At 42.5% G+C, this 22,786-nt stretch overlaps 2 protein-coding genes across 13 annotated transcripts in view; one reads left to right on the forward strand and one right to left on the reverse strand.

Moving 5' to 3' along the window:
• LOC134207778 (ubiquitin carboxyl-terminal hydrolase 30 homolog) overlaps positions 1–15,582 on the reverse strand; it is a 173,571-nt gene extending 157,989 nt beyond the window's left edge. Inside the window, exons 1-3 of one of the 2 annotated variants that reach the window (XM_062683677.1) lie at positions 15,352–15,582; positions 13,828–15,259; positions 13,559–13,757 (exon numbers count right to left, since the gene is read on the reverse strand). In XM_062683677.1, the coding sequence (XP_062539661.1) occupies positions 13,595–13,757; positions 13,828–15,259; positions 15,352–15,433 (1,677 nt within the window). In that variant the 5' untranslated portion in view covers positions 15,434–15,582 and the 3' untranslated portion in view covers positions 13,559–13,594. Of the gene's footprint in view, positions 1–13,198; positions 13,758–13,827; positions 15,260–15,351 lie in introns of those variants that run through there. The other variant, XM_062683676.1, reaches the window with a different exon arrangement.
• A 4,434-nt stretch (positions 15,583–20,016) lies between these two features.
• LOC134207773 (uncharacterized) lies at positions 20,017–22,559 on the forward strand. Of its 11 annotated transcripts, none has more exons than XM_062683658.1 (6): positions 20,018–20,161; positions 20,262–20,924; positions 20,994–21,324; positions 21,653–21,731; positions 21,799–22,233; positions 22,371–22,559. In XM_062683658.1, coding segments are annotated over exons 1-3 (975 nt in total). In that variant the 5' UTR covers positions 20,018–20,160; the 3' UTR covers positions 21,305–21,324; positions 21,653–21,731; positions 21,799–22,233; positions 22,371–22,559. The 11 variants fall into 11 exon arrangements, with proteins under 11 accessions (XP_062539647.1, XP_062539642.1, XP_062539646.1 ...); XM_062683662.1 differs by having other exon boundaries at positions 21,802–22,233; XM_062683667.1 differs by having other exon boundaries at positions 20,994–21,127.
• The last annotated feature ends 227 nt before the right edge of the window (positions 22,560–22,786 follow it).

A 22,786-nucleotide genomic window follows, 5' to 3' on the forward strand; every position in this document is an offset into this window, starting at 1 on the left:
ATTCATGCTGGTGATCACAGGCAGAAGAAGTGAAGACATGGTGAGTGACCAAGCGCTAGTTGCTAAAATGTCACTTTCATGGTGATCGTTACACCAAGCATGTGAGATCCACATTGAGCATCACAATTGAGTACTTGACACATGACCTGGATTTTGTTATTGTCACGCTTTGCGTGACTTGTACGGTGACACTTTGCAGCACTGAGATTCTGATTCTAGAGCTCGACCCGACTGGTTCACCCTAGTTGGCTATCGACTACTTTAGTTTCAAGTTGTTATTATTGCGATTCTAACTGGAACACTCCAGTTAGACAATCTCGAGTGCAAAGAAAGAGTCCAAGTATCAAATATGATGATTTTATTAAATAACATTTTATCAAACAGTCTATCAAAATTAAATATCATAACAAAAGAAAGATCTTGATCTAATAAAAATAGGAAAGCCATCGAACCAGAACCAAATCAAGAGGTTTATGAAAAGACTCGGCAAAGGGTAAAACATAAGCTCAGATACAAAAAAGTTAAAATTGAACAAATTAACAAAAGTATAGTATTGAGTAAAGAAGGAAGAAGAATCCACAAAGACGATCTGAAGATTAGGCAATTAAAATATCAAGACTTCTATTCCTTTGAGACTTTGGGCTACCCAAGTGACTGCAACTTAGACTGTTTACTGTTGATGTAAACATAAAAGTAAAATAATCAAAATCTCGGTTATAACTAAAAGGAGTGATTATCACCATCCCCGGGGTGTAACGAGACTCAAAAGGGACCATTTGTCTGAGGACATAACATGGCGATCCTGCCAGGAGCAGGCTTGAGTTGTGAAAACTTGAAGTGAAGCACTTAGGTAAAGGCTTAGGCACTTGAAGTAAAGTCCAAAAAGAGTGAATAATTGTATTGTGTGAGAAGAACCACAGAACAGTCATCAACAGCGATTTAGTAATTGATTTTTATGAACCGCCGCTGGTAGAATAAGCGGATACGAGACGGTTGACTGGTCAGTGCTCCGCGCGGATGGGCGAGTGAAATTGTGTTATGAACAAAATAAAAACTGAGTGAGCACAGCAACAAAACCCCGGAGTGCCAAATCAGGTGTTGCCTAGACCCAATAGTGCAGAAAAATAGTCAGTCGATAGTGCAGAGAAAAAATGTTGAAGGTGTATCAAGCACGATGATTAGCATGCCATGATTTTGTAATTCATAGAATTAATAATTAAAATAAACGTTAGTTACTCTTAGACCATCAACCAAACAGGTTGTACTTTCTGCTACCTCCAAGAGGTTATGAGCCCAGAGCTTGGGTTACCATTGCCATAGTAACTTCTTATCAACAGAGAAGTAGAAAATTTTCTGAAGCCAAAGCTGAAATGGAGAAAGTTCGAGTCCCGAAACTAAACGGAACATTTTGATAAGAAAATTATTTTGAGCTTTTTAGTGGAATGTTTTCACCTGTCATAAGACGAGTTTATACAATCCCATTGAATTCCACCACTTAATTGTATCTTGACAGATACGTATTTCGACATCAAAAGTAAGGCCGTCTTCAGTGTCTCGTACTTGACTCGACTTCGAGTCGAGTCGAGTCAAGTACGAGACACTGAAGACGGCCTTACTTTTGAGGTCGAAATACGTATCTGTCAAGATACAATTAAGTGGTGGAATTCAATGGGATTGTAAAAACTCGTCTTATGACAGGTGGGTAAACGGAACAAATCATAGCAGCTGGAAGATCAGTACTGAACTACTTCTGATCCGTGAAGACCTCTGGAAATACGTCACCAAGCCAAGACACAAGCGAATGCTGCCGCTGGGGATGCTGCCGCGGGGAATGCTGCTGCTGTCGAAGCCTAGGACGTCGGAGACCAACATGCGCGAGCGACAATCGGTCTGTTGATGGAGAGCAACCAGCATGGCCTCATCAAGCAGACGAAAACGGCTCGCGAGGCTTGGGACAAATTGCAGGACCATTTCGAGAAGCCAACGCTTACGTCGAAGGTATCATTTTTGCGGAATTTGAAAGCTAGGCGTTATAGTGAAGGTGACATCGAAATATCCCTTCGAAAGCGAAAGCAGTACGTGAAGTGAAGTCTGAGAACTGTGCATTCACCGTAAACGAAAGTAGTAAAACCGGAAGCTGGATCGTGGACTCTGGGACCACGTCGCACATGTGTGCCGACCGGATTTTCTTCCTACCGCTGGATGAAAACCTCATCGAAAAAATCACGCTTGCCGACGGAACAATGACAGCAGCAAAAGGCAAAGGAACATGCATAGTAGACTGCTGCGATCTGAAAGGTAACAAACGCACCATTACACTTTCAGGTACTTTGTTCGTACCGAATTTGGAAGCCAATCTAATCTCGGTGCGCAAGCTAGTTGCCAAAGAAGACAAAGTGATTTTCGATTCTGAATGCTGCAAAATCATGAAGGGTATACAAGTAGCAGCTGTGGCGGTTTTGTCTGGTCGTTTGTATTGCATGAAGAACGCTCACAACGCAATGAAGGTTGAAGCTCAGAATCATACGGAAAATTGTCAGCACGTGTGGCACAGGAAAATGGGTCATCGAAATAACGACGCGGTTCAAAAAGTATTTCGAAAGCAGTTGGCAACCGGTATTGAACTTGATGATTGCGGTATACGGTCCGTATGTGAATGTTGCCACGAAGGGAAATTTGCTCGACTGCCATTTCCAAAGAAAATCGAGAAGCGATCTGATAGGCCTTTGGATTTAGTCAGCGTTGACGTATGCGGTCCGATGAAAAACGTTATGGAACGTACACACGGTCAAGCAGTTTGACCAACATTGACTCCACCTCTTGTTTATTCAAACATCCATCAAGTTTTACCAACAGCGGCACGAACAATTAATTTATTCGACCAACAATATCACACACGAACGACCGAAGCGCCAACTTGAGCACCAACCATCAAAAATATATGGGGGTTTGTGCAACTTCACTACAAATGCTCAAACATGTTCGGCGAACCTTGACTCCACCCCCGAGAACTCAAACCAAAATCAAACCGTTTTAATTTTTTCCAACCGAGCCGCCAACTGTCAAATGGTTGTTCGAACAACTTCACACACGTTCAAACAAAGCAGCAACCGAAGCATTTTCTTGGGGCGGAGTCAATGTTCGTCAAACTGCTTGACTGGTGTGTACGTTGCATTAAGGGCTGCAGCATAGATTGTTCACACTGATAGGCCGCATAGAATTTCCTTACAGCACCGATCGTCGGCCCGGGTGAGACAAGTGCCATAATGCACCAGGCATACGGCACCGCAGTGGTAGGGATAGGAAGGGCACATGTAGGCACCGATGCATTAGGCATCCGGTCATAAAGTTGCTCGAGAACTTGGTTTCTAAGAAAACAACTGAATGATTGTAACGAACGACAATAGACGTGGGAACCTTAGAAAGTATCCTTTCTCTTTCATTCTTTAGAATTAAGTTACCATTGTATTCCCAAAATCCCCTATATAAGACGAATTTTGAAATACAACTTTTGAGTATTGTTTTAACCTTCATAAGGATCGGATCGCCTTTCTTTCGAGAACATTCCCTGCTGTAGGTAAGTTAACATTTCGAGGTCTCCCACTGCCAAGTACTGGACTGTACAGCTTGGCCGTCTGGAGACTTGTAAAAGTTGACCTTTAAAACTTGGCGAAATCTTCACTTGCAAATGCTTCCCACCGTCAGGTACTGGACCGTACAGCCCAAGTGTTGAGTTCTCGTAAGAGCCAAGTCATCTCGAACGTCAATTTCCCACCGCCAGGTACTGGACTGTACAGCCTGGTCATCTGGAATTTTGACTAAGTGCGTGACTTAGCTTGAAGATCTCCAACTAGTCTATGATTCCCACTATCAGGTACTGGATTGTACAGCTTGCCAGTCTGGAATCAGAAAACTAGTGTCAGATCTCGACGAAGCCAACAGTTACTACAAACGTTGGAATTCCCACTGCCAGGTACTGGACTGTACAGCCTGGCCGTCTGGAATTCCGATCAAGTGTGCAGCTTGACTCCCCTAATAATAAGCAAACAGTGTCTTGAGCCGTTAACTCGACGTAACAAGACCCTGTTAGAAGAAGCTAAGGGCGCTGCTTAGACTTTTCACTGTCAGGTACTGGACTGTACAGCCTGACCGTCTTAAAGTCAACAGCACACCACCCGAAGCTTACGATTGTTGTTTGGCCGTCCGAACCGCGATCTGAACTTCGCGTAGTAACGCGGATTTTGGACCCCAAATTAACAAATGTGTTGCGGATCAAGCAATCGTTGGTCATTAAGGGTGACTACCAGTTGTTTATCCCAACTAATAAATACGGACTATTTTTCATTCCAATTCAAACCGTTAATCCCAACACACGTTCATAATAAAGAGCTGTTCCAAGTTACAGAAGTTTGGTCTTTTCTTGCCAGCAAAGTTCAACGGACGTCAATAGGTTATGGGCGACAGCAAGAAAGAAGTGACCGTTCACGGAATCCCTCAGTTTTCTGGAATTGGCTACGATACCTGGAAGTTTCGTGTTCAAGTGTATCTCGAAGCCTCGAAGGTGTGGGACGCTGTGGTGAAGGATGTTCCAGCAGCGGCTGACGAAGCTGTGAAGTTCAGGGAAATGGACTGTAAGGCGAAATCCCTGCTGGTGAGCTTGGTGTCGGACGAGTACTTGGGATGTATCCGAGAAAAGAATACGACCAAAGAAATGTGGAAGATTCTTGAAGATACGTTTGCCAAGAAATCGGCCGGAAAGCAAACGGTAATTAGGAAGCAGATCGCTCGTCTTCAATTGAAGGAAGGGACATCATTGCGCGCCCACCTGCTAAAGTTTGAGGACCTCATTCGACAACTCCGAGTGGCCGGCTCAAATCTTGAAGAAAGCGATGTTTGTGCAGCCTTAAGTTTAACGCTTCCGGAGTCGTATGACCCCCTTATGACCGCTCTTGAAAATCTTCCGGAAGATGAATTGACATATGATGTGATGAAGACCCGGTTGCTTAGTGATGAATCGAAGCGTTTGGATCGAATGCATAGTTATGAAGAAAAACCTACTGCATTTGCTGGAGATCAACGCCGGAGACATGGAAGCGAGAAGTTTAACGGAAAATGTCATGGCTGTGGCAAGCGTGGTCACATGAAGAAGGATTGTAGGAATAAGCCCAAAGCCAATGCAGCGAACGAATCAAGGTCAGTCGTGTTCATGGCAGACAGTGCGATAAAACGGAAGAGCTGCGGTGAAAAGCTCGAGTTTCTGCTGGACTCCGGGGCCAGCGATCATATGGTTAATGCGAAGCACCATTTTTCAACTGTAGAAACCTTGAAGCAACCAGTGTACATCGACATAGCTAAGAATGGCGAATCCCTAGTGGCTAAGGAAGCAGGTGTCATCCGTGGAATGAGCAATTATGGCGTACTGATGCACGCGAAGGATGTACTATACGTTCCGACTCTCAGGGACAACCTCATGTCGGTGAAGAAGTTAACCAAGGCTGGTGTTGAAGTTGTCTTTAACAACAAGATGGTGATGCTGAAGATGAACGGTAAGACTATTGCAACGGCGCATCTACGAGGAAACCTTTACGTTCTTGATATAGCGGTACAACGAGCTAATGCTAGCTTGGCTGAAGTGGAGTGTGCCGAACTGTGGCATCGTCGGCTTGGTCACATCAGTGAAAGCGGTATGGCTACAATGGTGCGTGAAAATCTTGCCCTTGGTGTATGTTTCAAACCGGAGAAGTTGAAGTTCTGTGGCGTGTGTGTGTCTCCGGTAAACACAGCCGGGAGCCATTCAATAGTGCAAGAGATCGGGCAACTCCACCGTTGGGACGTATCCATTCTGATGTGTGTGGACCGATTGAACCTATGTCTTGGGATGGACACCGCTACTTCGTTTCGTTTATTGACGATCATTCTCATTTTGCTGCCGTATATCTGTTAAGAAAGAAATCAGAGGTATTTCAAGTATTTCAAGAGTTTGCGGCGATGGCAACAGCAGCATTTGGTAACAAGATCTCAAAACTTACGGTAGACCAGGGACGTGAATATTGTTCGAATAGCCAGAAGCAGTATTACAAAGCGATGGGAATCCAGATTGAACCTACGGTAGCCTACTCACCGCAGCAAAATGGAGTTGCGGAGAGATTCAACAGAACTTTGATAGAAAAGGTACGTACTATGCTAATCGGATCAAATTCTCCAAAATCGCTGTGGTGTGAGGCCGTATTGACGGCTGTATACCTGCTAAATAGAAGCCCAACATCTGCGTTGCCAAGAAATGTCACACCAGCCGAGCTCTGGTACGATTAGAAGCCAAGACTAAAAAAGATCCCAGTTATTGGTTGTCAAGCTTTTGCATGGATACCGAACCAACACCGAAAGAAATTGGATGCGAAGAGTCGCAAGCTGTTCATGGTCGGGTACGCACCCAATGGCTACCGGCTATGGAACGAAGAATCGAAACAAATTGTGATTGCTCGTGACGTCAAGTTCAATGAAAACTGTTTCCCCTGGGCCAATGATGGAGAAGATCGTGCTAATGAAAATCTGGTGGTTCCCATAGTCTACGAGCAAGAGGGGGAAGAGCAAACCGAGCAGTTCGATGTGCAAATTGAAACTCTACAGCCTGATGATCAAGTCTTGCTCGAAGATGGCACTGATGATGCAGAAGTTGAAGATGTAACGGAATGCGATGACACCGCGCTCCCTTCGCATTCAGATCTGGACATGTCTTCTGGCCCAAGTGGCGAGCAGTCCACGAGGCGCAGCGAACGGGAGCGCCGATTCCCCGGTAAGTTTCTCAACTATCTTACTGGGTTTAGCGCAAATGCTGTTGGTTTTCCCATCCCATCAGATGCTCCCGAAACTTATAATGAGATTGATACCCGTGAGGATCGTGCCCTTTGGTACCAAGCGGTGCAGGACGAGCTGAACTCAATGAAGGCCAACAATGTGTGGAAGCTGATGAAGAATCCTGGCGGTGTGAAGCCTCTCAAGACAAAATGGGTCTTCCGGCTCAAAGAGGACGAGGCTGGTCGGCCAATTCGATATAAAGCGCGACTGGTGGTAAGAGGGTTCCTCCAACGTCCAGGAATTGATTTTGAAGATACGTTTGCCCCAGTAGCCAAACTGTCAACGGTTCGTGTGGTGTTAGCTGTTGCCATCAATCAGGGCTTTCATATACACCAGATGGATGTCAAGACGGCTTTTCTCCATGGTGTGCTGAAGGAGGTTCTCTACATGGAAGTACCCCAAGGCGTAGAAGCAAAAGGAGGTACGATTTGCAGACTTCAGAAATCCCTATATGGCTTAAAACAAGCTCCACGATGCTGGAATGACAGGTTCAATTCAACGCTGCTCAAACTAGGGTTCCGTCGATCAAACCGAGATTACTGCCTTTACGTGTCCACCGCCGAAGGTGATGAGGTTTATCTAGTGCTTTATGTAGATGACCTCATGATAGCCGGAAGAAACATACGAACGATCGAAAAATTGAAGCACTGCCTTAAGAGTTTGAGATGACCGACTGTGGCGAAACAAATTTTTTCTTGGGTATGCGGTTTGAATTTAACTCGAACCGTACTGAACTGAAGTTAACTCAAGAGACAGCTGCTTTGAAAATCCTGGAAAAATTCGGCATGGCTGAGTGCAATCCAAGCAAATCCCCGATGGAAAAAGGACTCCAACTAAGACGCGAAGGATGTTGTACCTCCCAGCCTTACCGGGAGCTTCTCGGGAGTATGATGTATCAAATGCTGTGTGTGCGACCTGATTTGTGCTATCCGGTCAGCTATATGGGAAGATTTCAACAAAACCGATAACCATTGGCAGGCACTCAAGCGCATTGCCAGATACCTAAAGGGATCAGCTACCATGGGTCTACATTTCACAAAAAACGAAGATAGTAAACCAATCGTAGGATACGTAGACGCCGACTGGGCTTCCGATGCAGAAGACCGCAAGTCAGTTACGGGATTTCTGTTCAAAGTTTTTGGATCAACAGTATCCTGGGCAAGTCGCAAACAAGCTACAGTTTCCATGTCGTCAAGCGAAGCCGAATATGTTGCACTGAGCGCAACAGTATCTGAAGCAATATGGTTAGCTGGACTTCTGGAAGACCTCAACTGCAAGGCACTGTCGGATCCTGTTCTAATATATGAAGATAATAGAGGGTGTATAGGACTGGCCAAGAATGCTGAATCAAAGCGAATCAAACACATTGATATCAAGCATCATTTCATCAAGGATCACGTGGCTGCCGGGAACATCAAACTAGAATCAATTTCTACTACCGAGCAGCAAGCAGACCTCTTCACCAAGTCATTAGACGTTGGACGATTCCAGTTTCTTCGCAATAAAATTGGAGTCACCGATTGAGAGGGGGTGTTGCGGATCAAGCAATCGTTGGTCACTAAGGGTGACTACCAGTTGTTTATACCAACTAATAAATACGGACTATTTTTTCATTCCAATTCAAACCGTTAATCCCAACACACGTTCATAATAAAGAGCTGTTCCAAGTTACAGAAGTTTGGTCTTTTCTTGCCTGCAAAGTTCTACGGACGTCAATAAAATGTTTTTCCAAATTACTGAACGGACTTTCTGCTAAAAGCGTTTTCACGGAAACAATAAACCGCATCAAGAGGTTAACCGACAACCTCGTTATTATCAAGAATGCCACATCAGCGAATTTTTCAACAAACTGCCAGCTATCCAGCAGAACTCTCATCGGAACAAACTTAATCCACTTCAGCAACTGTTCCGTCACAATCGATAATCAAGCATTTAGCAGCCTGGAATTTCACCATGCATCATCCACATTAATCGGATTGTATGTCATACCCCAGAAACCCATTGCCCAGAAAGTGATTCCCCAAAAATTAATTCCCCTGAATGCACTACTCCCCAGAAAACCATTCCCCAGAATACCACAATCCCCCGAAAGACATTTCCCAGAATGCCTCCATCCCCCGAAAGACATTCCCCAGAATGTCCTAATCCCCAGAATACCATACCCCAGAATGCACCATTTCCTAGCTTAGACTAAATACTTCGTAATTGCTTCATCCCGGGCAAATGCGTACTTTTAAAGAAGGAGTCATTTACTCTTCTGCTTTTTTTCCTGGCAAATGCATACTTTTGAAAAAGTAGTTATCTACTCGTTTGCCTTTTTCCGGGCAAATGCATACTTTTGAAGGAATCATCTACTCGTTTGCCTTTTTCCGGGCAAACGCATTCTTTTAAAGAAGGAGTCATCTACTCTTTTGTCTTATTCCAGGTAAATACATACTTCTAAAAATGGAAATCATATATTCTTACGACCCATTGCATTTCATACTCTTTTCAACGATTATGCCAAATGGTCATTATGCCAAACGGCATTATGCCAAATGGCATTATGCCATATGGGCTTCCCCCAATATGAACAAAGAGTATAATGGATTGTATGCTCCTTCGTATTATATGTGAGCTTTAACAACGACAGCGAAAAACATAGTTTCTTACACACTTAACTTTTTTTTGCCGAAATCTTGCCGAAGCATTTTTTGTTTATTTTCCCGAGGTGGGCACCACCGAGTTGCAGCAAATATAAATTTTGTTGAGATCTCAGTAAAAGTGACGTTTCGGTTGCCGAGATACAGCAAATAATTTGCTGAGAATCAGTAATGAACGAAATTTTTGAAATTTACTGAAAAAAAGTTTTGAAATTTACTGAGCTACAGCGGTGCCCAATTTTGCCGAGCTCGAAATAGAAAAAGTTAGTGTGTAGACTGATACCTTTTTCTGGGGAACGGGTCATTCTGGGTTTATGGTTTCTGGGGAATGGGTCATTCGGGTTTTATTCTTCTGGGGAATGGGTCATTCTGGGGATTTCTTTTCGGGGAAATGGTGCATTCTGGGGAATATCATTCTGGAGAATGATTCGTTCTGGGAAATGGAATTCTGGGAAATACCATTCTGGGGAACTGATTCTGGGGATTGATATTCTAGGCATTGACATACAACCCATTAATCGTACCCCTCAATGGTTTGAAAATAGACGAAACACATTTTGAACCAGTCATCTCCCTGGAGAGACTTCACAAACTCAATCTAGAGAATAGGAAGCAACTTACAGTGCTTGGAGTTGATAACGTTTCCCAGACATATGCCCTGGCAGGAATTTTCTCTATTAGTAATATACCTCTGCAATTGCCACTAGTTCATGCGGAATTTTATAGATTTTTTTGGGTGAGGTTGGCGGGCAGAGGTTCGTCTTGGTTCACGAGTTGCCAGTGTGGTAGGAGAAAGCTATTGATGGAATTCTAATTGGATATAGGAAGCTAGCATTCCGATCATTTTCAATTCTAGCAGTTACTGCTAAAATAGTCAATTTGAAGATGTAGGATAGAAATGGAAACGGTATGGAAGTCCATTTCCTGTTCTAGCGATTGTAAACAGTGCTAGTGTGTTGTCCAAGATTGGTGAGATTTTACGCGTTTTGTATTCGTGTAAATTGCAAAAAAAAGGAAAATAATCGTGGTAAGTAGTTAAGTGTAAAATGTCCCTGCTCCCACGAACCTTACGAACGCAGCCAATACTACACTGTCCCATGAAAGGACGTTAGTGATACCGCTACTCTCCACCAGGGACGCCAAGAAAAGAAACCGAATGGGCGGCCATGGGGGTGGCGAATTGGGTGATCAGCATGTGGCGGAATTCATGGGCGACAACGGGTCAACGGTCAGAGGCTTCGGGTCAACGGTCAGAAGAACGACAAATCGTTAGCCTGGTGATTGTCGAAAGGAAAGGTTGAATTGAGAGACTGAAAAAGTTATTAAGCTAGCAGAGAAAAGTTATAGAAGTTGGAAAATTGAAGAAGTTGGTAGAAGAGAAAGTTAAAAGGAGTTAGTATAAAAGACTGGACATTAGAGTGATTCAAATTTTGACTTTTTCGCTCCCCTGTGCTTAAACAATTGTTTTTGCTATTTTAATAGTCCTTCCAAATTTTTAGCTGGTTTGGATGTAATTTGATTGTGCACGTGCCGTTTGAAGGTTATATGAAAATTACCATAAGAATTGCCACTTATGTAAAGGATTGTTCCGTGAAGCAGCTCAGAATCTATTTGAATATATTTAACGCATCGCCATCATAGAATAGATCCTAAGCTGAAAGCCAGTTGTTGTTACGAAGCAATCTGACCTTTGTGAGCAAAATTATAAAGAAAACAGAAATGCTCATTATTGATATTGATGTTATTCTTTTACGTGTTAAATTGAATTTCCCACAATTCAGTATTTCCCTAATAACTTTTGTTGCCAGCATCAAATCGTTTAGCAACAACGACGATATTTTCCCTTGTTAAATTTCCTATGTTGCTAACGTATTCATATATTTTTAGAGCTTAATGGGCAATGATGGGGAACGGTTTTTCACAAAAGTTACTGTTTTCATAGTAATTTTTATACAAGCTTCAAACTGCTTGTGCTCAGTCAAATTACATCCTAATTAGCTCAACATTTAGGACGAATATTAAAATGGCAAATGCCATCGTTTAAGCATAGGGGAGCAAAAAGTCAAAATTTGAATCACTCTACTGGACATCTAGGACCTCGCGGTTTTTGTTTTAAAAACCCCTTGTGGTTTCCATAAACGCCATTTTGGGAAACCCGTTACACAACCTGACACCTGCTTTAGTGATGTGTGTCGACCTAGTGCTCCAAAAACCCAGGATTTTCCAGCACGTCTACGGACTGCTGAAGCCTCGAGTCCGTTATCATACTCGAGGAGCGCACGACACAGACAGAGAGTCCACAAGAAGTAACATATACTTTTGGAATATAAATTGAAAGAAATTGAAAATTTGAAAGAATGTAAATTTGAAGAAATTCCCGGTAACATGTTCAAATTCCCGGGTTTTTCCCGGATTTCTCCCGGTGATTTCAAATTCTCGTGTTTTTCCCGGTTTTCCCGGATTCCCGGGTGAGTGGCCACCCTGAAGAAGGCAAAGGACCAGTGCAAAGCATAAGAGATAAGTATAAGAAGTGGACGCCCACGCTTCTGAGTTCAACTAGCCGGATGCCTACCCGGCATAAGACGACAACGACTTGCTGCATAGATAATGGTGTTAGGAGAATAGTAGTGATAACGAAGTGCTAGAGTTAATAAATACGGAACAATAAAGAGAATTCATTCATTCAGTTGTTAGCCTTGTAACTAGTAGTTTCGCGTTTTTTTAAAAACCTTTTCTTCGTAATCCCTACGAAAACTTTCGGATCTTCCATAATAATGCAACGGTGTTCAAAGCAAAGTAGGATCACTCAAAACCTCAAGATTGTTGCCAGAGAATTCGCGACGCTAACATGAACGAATTGCTGCAAATAGTAAACGACTCAACAAAATCAGCTGCCTGACATCGAGAAATCAGCAACGCCAAACACCGGAGATGCCACCAGGCTGTTACAAACTAGGCTAGATGTACCAGTTGTGGCTATAGCACCAGTTGTCGCACTAGTGTTTTATGTGCCAAATGGCCAATCAAATCACCACAAACCAAGTTCATATCGATAAAGCATATTCATATGTTACGATAACACCTTTGATTTCTTCCAAAACAAGCAAAGCATAATTGTAAAAATTGATTTTGCTTAATTTCTTGACGTCCTTTGCAACAGTTGTCGCACTAGTGGTCCCAATTTGGCCAGTCCCATAAGAAAACAATGGGATTTGCCAAATAAGGAACCAAAATTAGGAATAGTGCCACAACTGGTACATGCGTTCCTATTATGGAAACATCAATTTTGAGGATAATAACCAATTTTATTGTGGTTTTCACAGCTGTTCTAAGGAGCAGGAAGTAAAACCTTTCGCTTGATATATAAAGTTCACCCACATGCCTTTTACTTATTTTTAGTTCTTCTTATGTATGGCGACAATTGGTACACCCACCCTATCCAAATTTTGCAACGACTGGTGAATCAATCCTGACAGACTATTTGATTTTTAGCTGTTTTTTTCATCGAGCTAATTTGAGTACACATCCCATAGAATCGCACCAATTCAGATTATTGCACGGATTGGCTTTTTTTTTAACTTTTGGAATGTTTGGAAAATACACCACGAATGCTCCTCTAAATTTCGGGCAAATGTGATAGATGAAATGCAACAAAAGGCTTGACACATGTTTTCCTATCTAAGAACTGATAACACTGGATAGAAGTTATTTACAGTCGAACTTTATAGAAAAAACTAATCTCGAACAATAAGAAAACAGAAAGCTTCTTATTCATAATCTCCAAATAAATGCCTTAAGAAGTCTTTTAATAGCAAAGCACGAATAATGCTCATATAAAGTAAGCCATTTGAAGCTTATGATTAATAAATACTCTTAGCATTTGTAATAATTTCTTCTTAAAACGGTGGAAATTTTTTTTATATAATAGAATAACGTTATTCATTGTCTCAATCTAACTCTTTTGAAATTCTTTGGAAATCTCTTAAAACATACACCGACTAGTTGCCGCGTAATCGCCTCATTTCTATACAGTCACTAGGATCAGGATTCACTAAACCTACCTTATCGATGGCTACAATATCGAGCTAGATTAAATCTTAACCGGAAGCACCAGCCATACCGTGACCGCCTCCACTGCTACCACCCGGTTGAGTGTACTTCGATGAAGGTCCTCGATCGTAGAACAGCATGTAAGCTGGCGTGCTGAGCACCTCTTCGATTGTCACTTCCTTTACCACCGTATCCGAAGTGTAGTACCATCTGTGTTGAAAAAAAAATGTATTACAACTGTTACGTCTTTATTCACAACCGTCTTAAAAAAACATCTTACTTGTGAGAGTTCCTCAGCGCTCCTCTCCTATAAGTCACAAAGTGCCCACTGTTGGCTTCGCCCGAGTGCACAATCACTGCCAGCAATCGGTACAGATTTTTCGGGAACATTGCCCCAAAAGTATACGAACCAAAATTGAACGCACTGCCAACCGATCCGACCGGCGTGTTCTGCTCGGTTGGCACTGTTCCTCCGCCACCGATCGATGCTTCGTAGGCAGCAGCCCCCAGGCTGGCCGAATACAGGGACATGGTGGATCCCCACGGTGTACTCATGGCACTGTTCAAACTGGGCTGTACAAAGCTGTACGGAGCCATCGAGAGCGTCTCCGGAAAGTGAACGAAATCCTGCCGCTTGTACGCATGTCCCGTCGGCAGCCACGTCGTTCGGGCAATGTGGATACACAGACAAGCCGGCAGCTTGCTGAATGTGAGGGTTTTGGTGTGCGTTGTGGTCTCATTGCAAGACTCGCACTGCACGCCGTTCAACGTTTCTGGCTGAATAAATTCCGTGAGAAGGCTTCCCACCGAAACTCCTGGGTTCTTAATCTCCGGTAGCGACAGCGTGACACTGTCGAACTTATCATACCGGACAACAGATTTATATCCGCAACCGGAGCAGCACAACTGGCTGCTCAACCCTCCCCGGAACGGATGGGGAACTTGAATCTGCTGGCGGTCGCCCCAAACAGATATTCTGCCCGGACCACGAGTCAATCTTTCCAGAGACCTACACGATCCGGACGATCGCTTATCCAACGTCCCGTTCCGAGACATGTCCGTGGCTAAAATTGACTTTGGTCGACTGGGTCGCCCGGAGAATGTGGATATTATAGAAGGCGGCGATCCCGCACAATCCATCAGCGATCCTTCAAGGGCCGCCATCGAATCCTCCGTCTCGGTGCAAGTGGAATGCGGCGAATCTGGAGTATGCGCTTCCGAGCGGACATATCGCGTCAAATTAGTTGATTCATCATACTCAGCGTTGCAAAAGTCCGACAGCATGGCACTTGACGGTCTAGCTGGAGGCATCATGGCCCGCAGTTCTTCTTCCCCAAGGGCATCTGATAGACACCCTATCTTTTTCGGTTTCGTTACCTCTTCTTCCAGCGAATTCAACAGAACGTGCAACAGTTCGTGGGTATCGTGTTCATCCGGGGGAATCACCCACCCTAAGGAGTTCAACGCTCGGATGACGGCTCCCGGAGAATACGGATCACCACGCAACGTCGGATGTGTCCCATTGACCACTTCCAGCACATTCTGCAACGAGCTGACCAATGTTTTCTTGTCTTTGGTGTTGTGTAACTGGAGCCAGGCAATGAACTGGGGACACGCCGCGAGAGCCTGCAGTAGAGTATTCAAGAAGCAGGTTTTTCCGAAATTGTGCAATCCAGCAATTTGTCCTCGCCTTTGACGTAATCTGGAATTGCCTATCAGTAGAAATTGGATCGCATTAGAACAATTTTCTTTGTGGTTTCTTATCAGTTTCTGCTTATTGATTTTTGCTTGCTCTGCTACTCACCAGAAGGGCCCCAAAAAACAAACGCACCAACGACAACGGCAGCGGTTACACCCGCTGCCATTAAAAATCTATCGCCTTCCATTTGTTCGCGTCAAGGACACTAAAATTTTCTCCACACTTACAATAATTGCAATTTTTTCTCGTGGAAATTTGGTGAAAACTTTTCTCGTCAGAAAACTTCTGATTTTTTGTTGTTGTTTTCTTGGTTTTTGAAATCCGTTGACAGGACAGGAGAGAGAGCCGCACGAGAAAGAGCTTCTTAAGAGATGTGAGAAGTTCAAATACATGGAATATACACTGAAACTAATGCCGTTTTCGTTTTTGCGGTGTAGCTACTCTCGTGCTACACTTTTGCACCGAAAATGTTCGTTTTTGATTTTCGTGCTACACCAGTGTAGCAATTTTCTTGCACTGAAACAGGCAGTGTAGCACCAGAAAAAATCAGAGTGTGCCGTGTAGTGTTATTGTGGAGGAGGAGAACAGAGTATTAAAGAAAAAAGTAAGAGGCTATCAGAAAAATATGTCTAAACAGAAGTCACGAATCAATCTCGTTGCAGAAACAAAAAACACAGATGGTGTTGCCGTGTAGCTGACGTTTGTGCTTTTTTATTATATTTACATTCGCGATATACGATAAACAAAAACCTTCAAAAATAGTATTAATGCTTGACTGTCGTAATCTGGAAAAGTGACGTAACAGCCATTTTACAACATGCATGTTTTCCATTTTTCTGTTAAAGAGCTCGATGAGTAGTACTCGTTAACACCATTTTTTTGAAAATGGCATATACGTCACTTTTTCAGATTACGGCAGTTGAATTTTTGTGCAACAGATGGAAGCACTTTCATTGACTTTCAGTCTCCGGTGAGATGTATGAAAAGTTTTGAACTCGGTTATCTTGTTGCTTATGGCCATCTTTGTGTAAAGGCTGCTTTAGAGCATCATTATCGGTCGCGAGCATTTTATTCACCCGCATTCGTCACTCGTTTCCGTTTCGGTCACTATTTTCGGCTCTCAATTTGATTGCTGTATTCCCTACCGGTGACGTTTGACAGTTGACAGTTCATCAAATAGCAGCGCTCTTATCGCGCTACCAAATTTGGTCACCTGTCAGTCGCGCTACTGTTATAGCAGCGCGTTTAGTAGCGACCGGTAAAGTGTCAAGTAACGATACTGCGCTGCCAAACGGCTTAAACTCACCACCGGTAATCTTGCTCTTACACCTCGGGAAAATTTTCCACCGGATTTTGGTCCCCGTGCATTTTAAATGGGGCCGGAATTTTGATTTTTTTGTGTTCAAATTCCGAAAACATCGCATATGCAAAAATGCATGGGGAATAAATCCGCGGATCGAATTCCCGGAAATTTGGTCAACGGAGTTTTTCCTCATGCATTTTTGCATGTGCGATGGTGTTGGAATTCGGACACGGAAAAGCAAAATCCCGGCCCGATTTAAAATGCACGGGTTCAAAATCCGGCGAAAATTCCCGAGGTGTAAATAACCTTAAGGCTGCCTTACACCTCGGGAAAATTTTCCGCCGGATTTTTACCCCGTGCATTTTAAATGGGGCCGGGATTAGGATTTTCCGTGCCCAAATCCCTAAAACATCGCATAGGTAGAAATGCATGGGAAAAATCCACGGACCGAATTCCCGAGGTGTGAGGCTACCTTTAGGGCCGATGCCCACGTAGCGTTTTTTCAACGCTGCGTGCACGTGGCGTTGAAAAAACGCAGGTGTGCATCGGTGCGGCGACGCTGCGTTACCGCTTTTTTTCGATACACACATGCGTCCTTTTAACGCCATGGGAAATCCCATAGGAAAACTGTCAAAATGCACGCAAACGTATCAATTGTGTTTGACCCATACACTGAAAACAATCTACACGCACATGCTACTGGTTCCACACGTGAATTTTCACTACTTGAGTAGCATGCAAAAATAACGTGTAAATCCAGTCTCATATGTCAAAATAGAGAACGTTCGATATAACGGAATTACATCATTAGTGGACATGAAAAACACGTTAAATTGCATGGAAATTTTGGCGAAAATTGTCAGATTTGTTTTCTTTATAATTTTTGAAATAAAAATAATAATTTAAATATATGTAATTACCAATAAAACACATCTAACTATGCTCATTTTTATAATGCATTTATTATTATGGGAAAACAATGATGCTTGGTGAACCATCAGGATAGGAATCTACTTTTAAGTTTCCGCGTTAATCTTCTTGAATCTACCAGACGTAGTCAAGATTTCATAATTGGGAATGCGCCCAGCTTTTGTAGCTTTTAGAAGTCTGCATAAACTGTAGGAGTATTTAGAAATACACGGAGCAGTCCAATCATTCCAGATTCCGAAGTTCTTCTGAAATATTTTGGAGTAAATGTTTAATCAAATGTTGCATAAAACCCACACTTAGACTTACCTTTTTATATATAAAACATTACGAACAGCAGCTATTAAGATCAAATCGATTTTAATTAAAACAAGAATTTAGACGCCTGCAATTTCCGAGTTCACCTACATTCAGCAGATATTTTCTCTGAGCACCATACTGTTTTCGGCACTTATAATTACTGTGCATAATCATCTTCAAAACACGTTACAATGCGATGGATTTTCAGGTGGTATCAATTCAAATTAATTTCTTGCGATTTTAACGTGGATGGGTAGTGAAAATGCCTATTGATGAAACACGTTCGAATCACATTAGAAAGAATGTTATGTGAGCGTGTCTGATATTTTCAGTGTAAGGGTTCGCCGCGTGCAATTTTGAGAAAATCATGCAATACCATGCATTTTGACAAAAGATATTTTAGTTACTAGATAAAGATTGTCGCTTCGGTTCCCTTTGTTCTGCTGTCCGAAACATGTGTGGTACATACCTGTCAAATCGTATGGATTTTCCTTCTTTGACATTTAGCTCCCCTATCCTCGCCAGCAAAAGATGTTCCGGACAGCGACAATATTTATCTAGTAACTAAAATATCTTTTATTTTGACATCCCGAATAGAAACGACAATAGAATTACATTAAAATATCATAAAATATCATAAAATTACAATACATTTTATCGATGAACATTCATTTGTATTGTTTTTCTATTGTACCAATTTAATCGCCTTATTGTTGTTCCAATAGACGTACAATAAAATCTATTGACAGAAAAATGTTGACAATAGAATTATAATAAATTCTATTTTAATAGAAAAAAATTGTTCAAGAAAAAAACGATTTTTTTATTGTTACGGTAACTAACAACCCCTATTTTCTACTGTAAAACTGCCATTCACAATAGGATTTATGGTGGAAAACAATATTTTTAATGGTTATTCTAGTGTGAGCAACAATAGAGTTTATTGTAATTACAATTAAATTTATCGTATTGTTACAATAATTTATATTGTAATTCTATTGTACTTTTTTAAGGTAGCCTCACACCTCAAGAATTTGGTCCACGAAATTTTTCCCCATGCATTTTTGCATATGCGATGTTTTTGGAATTCGGACACGGAAAATCAAAATCCCGGCCCCATTTAAAATGCACGGGGTTCAAAATCCGGCGGAAAATTTTCCCGAGGTGTAAGGTAGCCTTTATTCGGGATTCCACTGCAACCTGATGGCAATATTAAATAGAGTTTTGATCTATTTCTGAGTGTATAGGGTCGAACACAATATGGTTTCACAGTGTGACGTCACACGTATGTAGCCACGGTTGCGTCCTGGTGAATTTCTTCCATATTTGACAGGTATCGGTGGTTTGTATATAAACAAAGGTTCATCCGCTTGCTGTGGGAGATAGGATGAACCTCATGAACCTACCACCGATAAATGTCAAATTGAGTTCATTCGATTAAGTTTTTGAGGTTATGTTTATTTGATGTAAAACCTTATGCTGCGTCATCGCAGACTTCAACTTCATCGCATATGGACCCGGCCATATGCGATGAAGTTGAAGTCTGCGATGACGCAGCATAGACCTGTGCAGGAGTTCATCAAATTCACTCACTCGATGGATTTTGACATTTGAGCGGATCGTCTTCTCGAACAAAAGTTCATTTTGCGTTCATTATGCGACCCGCTCAAACGTTATAATTTCTTGGGGGAGTTCATTTTGTGTTCGCCCTAGGGATCCTATATTAAGAGATGTGCGAATGCTTTTCCAGACGATTTAGCAACGCTGTTACTTTCGTAAACAAACGCTGCCAGCACTTGCCGTGGCGCAAAATGTTGGAGCTCGAAAATGACTTTACGTATAATGGCATTTTCAGATTTCGTTATCTATTGTCCAACAATGCATTATCACTAAAATAAAAGTGCAATACAAATGAACAAAGTATCAGGCATAAACTAGACTACTTCAACTTGCCAATATAAAACAAATTGTTTATTCAACAAAACTTTTCGTAAAATCTTTTTCATTACAATCGCAATACCTTTCAATCCGCAACAATAACAATGTTCATTTGGCTCAGATTCTGATAGCTCTCAATGCTCGATTGGCTCAAGATGGCCGCTTTCGCATATCTCTGAATGTAGGATCCCTAGTTCGACTCATATGCGTCGTGTAAAAATCTGTTTGCATCTCTAATTAAAGAAGACCTTTTTCTACACGCCTTGGTGTCGTCAAAACAAAAAACACCGAAAACATCGCGCTCGAGCACAAGGAAAAAAATCAAACGATCTGAAACTTTCTCTGCGTTGCGTTGAGTCATCCTTTTTTTCTGCTAGTGTAAAATACAATTTTTACGAAAAGAAACGCATTTTCCTCGCAAAATTAAGTGTTTTTAGTTTCCCGAAAGTAAGTACATTCCTCGTCACGTAAAAACATCCCAAGAAATTGACACATCATTTCCTGACTGCTTCTTTTGGCATCGTCAACGGCTGGCCACTGGACAAAGTGAAAACGTTTAGCAAACGTCGACAGAAAATGGCTTCATCGCTGAATAGAATTTTCTCCAAAAAACTGCGTAATTCCACCGAGTACGAGTGTGATGCCGAGTGCGAGGAAGAATTTGTGGGCTTCAGCAGCGGAAGCGAAACGGAATCGATTTCGGAACGAGAAAGTGGTGAGGATGATGAGATTTCTGTGGTCGGAAGGCGGCGACGTGGTGGCGTAGCGCCACCTGCAAAAGACGGTGAAAAAATGCAGCGAAATCCGACCAGGCGGCCGAACCCCAAGATATCGAATCGGAATGCATTGTTGGCACGGGAGAACCGCCGCAGGAAGAAGGAGCATGTCGAAAGTTTGGAAAAGGAAGTTGATGAACTGAAGGAATCAAATGCAAAGATTCGGAAGGCTTTAAAAAAGAAATCCAAGTTGGTGGATCAGTTGACCAGGGAAAGGAACTATTTGAAGAGTGTGATTGCCAACAAAACTGGAATAATGGCTGTTCTAAAATCAGTGCAGAGGACGGGATTGTCGATGACCTCTTCCGGATTGAGTTATGTGACGCAGCACAACGACGTAAAACCACAGAGGATGCGAGGTAGCAGTGACGAAGGAATAGGATCGTCGCCCCACTCGATGATGACAGACGAAGAGGACAAGTTCAACCCACACGGTACTGTCTACTCGGAGGAGGATCCGTTTTTGTCCAGCTTTCTGATTGAATCCGAATTTTTCCTCCCAGATCTAGGTATGGCAATGTCGTCGGACCAAGAAGTGTTACCGTTCGAGGATGAGTTCAGTCGATTGCCCGACGTGGAAGAGTTGCTGTCGACGATGGCCAGTGGGGAGCAAACCAGTTGTAGCAGCAGAGAACAAGTAATTACCACAGAGCATAACTATTTCGAACCCAGTAATCACAGCTCGTTGGAATCAGGTCCCGCAGCGGGAGTTTGCGTTCACATCGTTCCGGGCGGACGCGTCTCAGTGGAGTTTTGCGCTTCCTGTGCGCTAAGCTCCCAGCGGGCGTGGCTCGAGGAAGCAGAGGAACGATGAACAGCAGGTTAAAGTAGAATGTCGGTATCATTTAATATTTCTATGCATTAGTATTATAAGACACAATCTCGTACACGTTGTTATAAGAATGTGCTATCTAGGGTCCAGGACAGGTCTGACTAGTTTACGTTCATGTTTCCTACAGATCCGTTAGAACCTTCAATTGAATTACTTACCCTCCTGTAGATAACACATTTGCATCTCAATAGATTTGCCCAATAAGAGAATACCCACACAAAAGAGATCAAACAAGTTGGAGTAATGACGAATAGAATAAAAGCATAAGACCACCCCTATTTGAGACATGAAAAATCACGTTATTAGTTAATGTGTGTGTTGCAATTTCAGCTGGCGAGCACAGAGAGCAGTGAGAGGAGATTTACGACGTCAGCGTAACAACTGCATTTTGGCGCGCTTCAAACAAAAGGTGGGAGATGATCGCAACCCAAAGAAGAAGGCCATCGTATTTAATCATTTCTTAATCACACTTACAGCAGCCAAATCATCAGAGGATCTTCCATATTTCGGAGCCCCACAGTTCAGGCAGCTTGTCTCTTGCCCTTTCTTGTTATGGTCCCCTCTTAAAGAATGTATCGAACCAATTTTTTCGTGGTCGCCGTTGTCCGACAACGAAGAGGTCGAGCCTAAACACGACGGAGTGGTGGAATGAGAACGTCCTAACTTGAAAACTCGAAACAAAAAAAGACACTCATTCCATCCGGGGATCGTCGGGTTTGGTTCGTCCTCCGATTTGCTTCCTCATTTGAAACACGTTGCTCTCATGCCGCTTTCTCTGTGATTTGAAACCTGTTCTTTCAGACTAGTGGAGCGAGCGCTTTTTTTCGGTGGACGATGGTGGTGAAAAGGGCCCAAGACGGGGACCCGGAAGTAATTTGGCTCTCGTCGCTAAGCTCCCTTCGCATTAACCGGTAGGTATTCTATTGCCATTGACTCCAACTTGTTCCAAATTGTATTTGTTGAATAATTTGTTTCGTACCGTTTATGTTAAACAATCACCAAACACAACCGATTGAATGAAAATGTACCTAAATCTCATCATCAATAGGACGAGAGATAAAACGCAAAGTCATAATGTTATGTTTCCTTATTGTAAGAGTAAGAAGTCGCCAGTAGATGTGTCTGCACTTTAGAGGTAAGATAAGCAGTATATATATTTTTAAAGTAATATAAATTTAACAACATTTCTGGGCTTATATTACGGAAAAATAAAAATTTAAATGAGTACTACTTTAAACATTTTTCTTTATTTAAGGTAAAAAAATACTTGATTTCATCAAGCTTTATATTGTAGTCCGATATCCGACATCCTTGAAATAACATTTTAATTAAAACAAGAAATTGTGCCTTTCTACGGGTTCGTGGACATTATGAAAAGTTGCCACACGACATATTTGAGAGGCAGGAGCTCGGAACCTCTTTGGTGTCACTAGTAGCTTAACACCACGCCCCAATCTGTATCAT

The sequence above is a fragment of the Armigeres subalbatus genome, chromosome 1, assembly GCF_024139115.2.
Source record: "Armigeres subalbatus isolate Guangzhou_Male chromosome 1, GZ_Asu_2, whole genome shotgun sequence".
In the NCBI taxonomy this organism is placed as follows: Eukaryota; Metazoa; Arthropoda; class Insecta; order Diptera; family Culicidae; genus Armigeres; species Armigeres subalbatus.